This window comes from Uranotaenia lowii, chromosome 1, assembly GCF_029784155.1.
Source record: "Uranotaenia lowii strain MFRU-FL chromosome 1, ASM2978415v1, whole genome shotgun sequence".
NCBI classification, from domain to species: Eukaryota; Metazoa; Arthropoda; class Insecta; order Diptera; family Culicidae; genus Uranotaenia; species Uranotaenia lowii.
The window spans coordinates 30,592,010-30,594,829 of NC_073691.1; the positions used below are offsets into that span (position 1 = coordinate 30,592,010).

Sequence of the window (2,820 nt, forward strand, 5' to 3'; positions counted from 1 at the left end):
TTTCCGTGTTGATTTCCATCGTCTTGGTTTGTTGTCTTTGGGCGAGCAAAACAAGATCGTCAGCAAAGTCAAGGTCGTTCAGTTGCACCATTGTCGATGGATTCATCGGCAATCCTCGGTTTGGTCTACAGTCAATCGATCCAGTCAAGATCTCGTCCATTACGATGAGAAAAAGCAGCGGTGACAAAATATATCCTTGTCTCAGAATGGGGGTAGGCTTAATAGCGGCACGTCATCCAAACATACGGGAAAATTGGCCCTGTTTCTCTGGAACTCCTCGTCGTTTGAGAGCAGCTCATTTTTTCCGTGGTTCAGTCGGTCGAATGCGGTCGAAATCAACGAACACCAGCAGAAGAGAGTCCAGGAATTCGTTGATATGTTCCAGTATGATTCGTAGCGTTGAGATGTGGTCCACACATGATCGTCCGAATCGAAATCCAGCTTGTCACCGTTGGAGTGAAGCGTCGATTTTCTCCTGGATCCTGTTCAGGATCACTTTGCAGAGTTCTTGCTTAGCTGACCCGGTACATGCCTGCTAAACTCCAACTTTCGCCTTTCTTCGATCATTGACCATCCTCCAAGTTTCATCCGACATCCATTCGCATCTTCTTCCACAAACTTTACCGAGATAAAGGCATTCTTGATTCCACACCGCTGTTCTTCGACCGTTCCCTCTGTAGACAATTCCGAGGCTTTGGACTCTAGCTGTTTAACGTATGCCCTTTTCACCCCTGGATTCTCCAACCGGCGGACGTCGTATCGATACCCGACTTTCTCCTCGCGCCGTTGGATATGCGCAACTCTCAGTCGTAGCCCGCCAAGGACGAGGTTATGGTCAGATACAATGTCTGCGCTTCGTTTGTTGCGGACATGAAGAAGGCTCCTTCTCCATTTTCGGCTGATGCAGATGTGGTCAATTTGATTTTCTGTTCGGCCTTCCGGGATACCCAAGTGACCTTATGTGCTGATCGATGGGGGAAGAGCGATCCACCGATCACCATATTGTTGTTCCCACACAATTCTACAAACAGCTCTCCGTTTTCGCTCATCTGTCCGAGGCCATGGCGCCCCATGATCCACTCAAGGTTGTCGGAGCCAATCTTTGCGTTGAAGTCACCACGGAATCAGTCCCAGAATTTCAAGTTTGAGGCGGCTAATTTCTCTAGCAAGTTGAACCAGCTTGATTTGTTGGGCAAGGGTTAAAACGTTCGAAATTCTAATTCGTGTCCGTGTTTTCATGCTAAAAGTCGTCGCCAAAGTTCCAGGTCGGTCATTTATTTCGGATTCCATAACAATTTAATAAATCGGGAGCAATAGGTCCCTATCCTGCGATGGGCCTGCAATCTTGAACTTAGCTGGTGGGAGCCACATTGCATAAATTCAGACGCTCGCTGCAAGAAAGACGCAGTTTGAGCCGCCCGTGACATGGAGAACAGACGCAACCTCCGGGATTAAGTAAAATATACAAAAAAATCGTAATATACACAAACTGCCTACATGCAAATGAATGTTTTGAAAGTTTCATGAAGAAATACGTTTTCTGCCATCCGTCAGCTTCAAAATTTGTAAGCTAATTTTGGTGAAAATTTTGGCTACCAACTACTCATGCTGTAGACATAGAAAAATCATAGGTGGCAAGCAAGCTTTAATTTCTTTATTTTTACTGGTTTTACAAGAGTAGGGATAAAAGTTGAAATTACTTTAAAACTGTCATTTATTAAAAGATCAAATGTCCCATTGTTTTTTTTTTTTTTGTTTATTTACAAATTTATTGTAGACCTCAACGAGTCTATCAACAACCAAGTTTGCTAAATTCTGGATAATATTTTTTTTTGCTGTGTACACTTTACATGGAACGACACATATGTATGCAGAAGTGTTGCCGAAAATAGTCAAATGTCTGGGTGCCAAATTGAACAAAACTTAAGAATTTTCTCAAACATATAATTAAAAGCTTTTCAAAGTTCAATATTTCATCCAAAAAACAATATCTTTATTAAACACTCATCCGGTAAGCTGAAGCACATCGTTTAGATCGGGTTGAATCGCGGCCAGGTGCGGACATTGTTGAACAAAGCATTTCCGGGGCAGGAAGTTGCAATGGCCTGACGGTGTCCGATAACCCAGTAGTTGCTGGCAACATGTCCTAGCGAAACGGCACAGGAGATGAACTGATGGGCAATGTTGAGGGAAGCCTGAACAGGCAGCACGGTATCGAAGGTTCCCAGGAAGCACAGACCAAGGGAGCGATCGTTGAATCCTGGAGCGTGAGCTCCCTGACGAGACCAACCGCGACCTTCGTAGACAATTCCGTGACCGATGCAGAAGTTGTATCCGATGTCGGCCCATCCGTTGGTGTTCATGTGGAAGTTTTGGATGTTTCGCATTTGGGTATCGCAAGTGGCCTGGGAGTTGCAAGTTGATCCAGCAGTGTGGTGCACCACGATCCATGGAGCCGGTTGGATCGGAAGCCAGGCAGTGTTGGCAGCCCGAGCTCCCCACATGGAGCGGGTCCGGATTGGCGGACACTGAGCCGAAACCAAGGCCAGGCAGGCCAGGGCCGCAACCAGCAAAGCAACGAACTTGTTCATCTTCAGAGTTTGGTTCACCACTGAGTTGCTGACCTCAGGCAATGGCTCACTTTTTATATGAAAACCGTTGTACTCCATCGAGATAAGCTTAGAATTGGGAAATTTCAACCGAATCCTTCAAGGCTTATCACTGATTGACGTAAAATTGTCAAGTCATGATGTACGCATCCCTAAAGTTTTTTTTCTTCTCCTGGAGTATTTGGTACTTTCAGCTATGATTGCAGGGGTG

The 2,820-nt window shown here is 45.5% G+C and overlaps 1 protein-coding gene across 1 annotated transcript; it reads right to left on the reverse strand.

The window, feature by feature from the left end:
* Window positions 1-1,997: 1,997 nt before the first annotated feature.
* On the reverse strand, window positions 1,998-2,602 carry LOC129740320 (peptidoglycan-recognition protein SC2-like). The gene has a single exon (XM_055731959.1). It carries the CDS (start codon window positions 2,589-2,591, stop codon window positions 2,031-2,033), a length of 561 nt encoding a protein of 186 aa, XP_055587934.1. The 5' UTR covers window positions 2,592-2,602; the 3' UTR covers window positions 1,998-2,030.
* Between the last annotated feature and the right edge of the window lie 218 nt (window positions 2,603-2,820).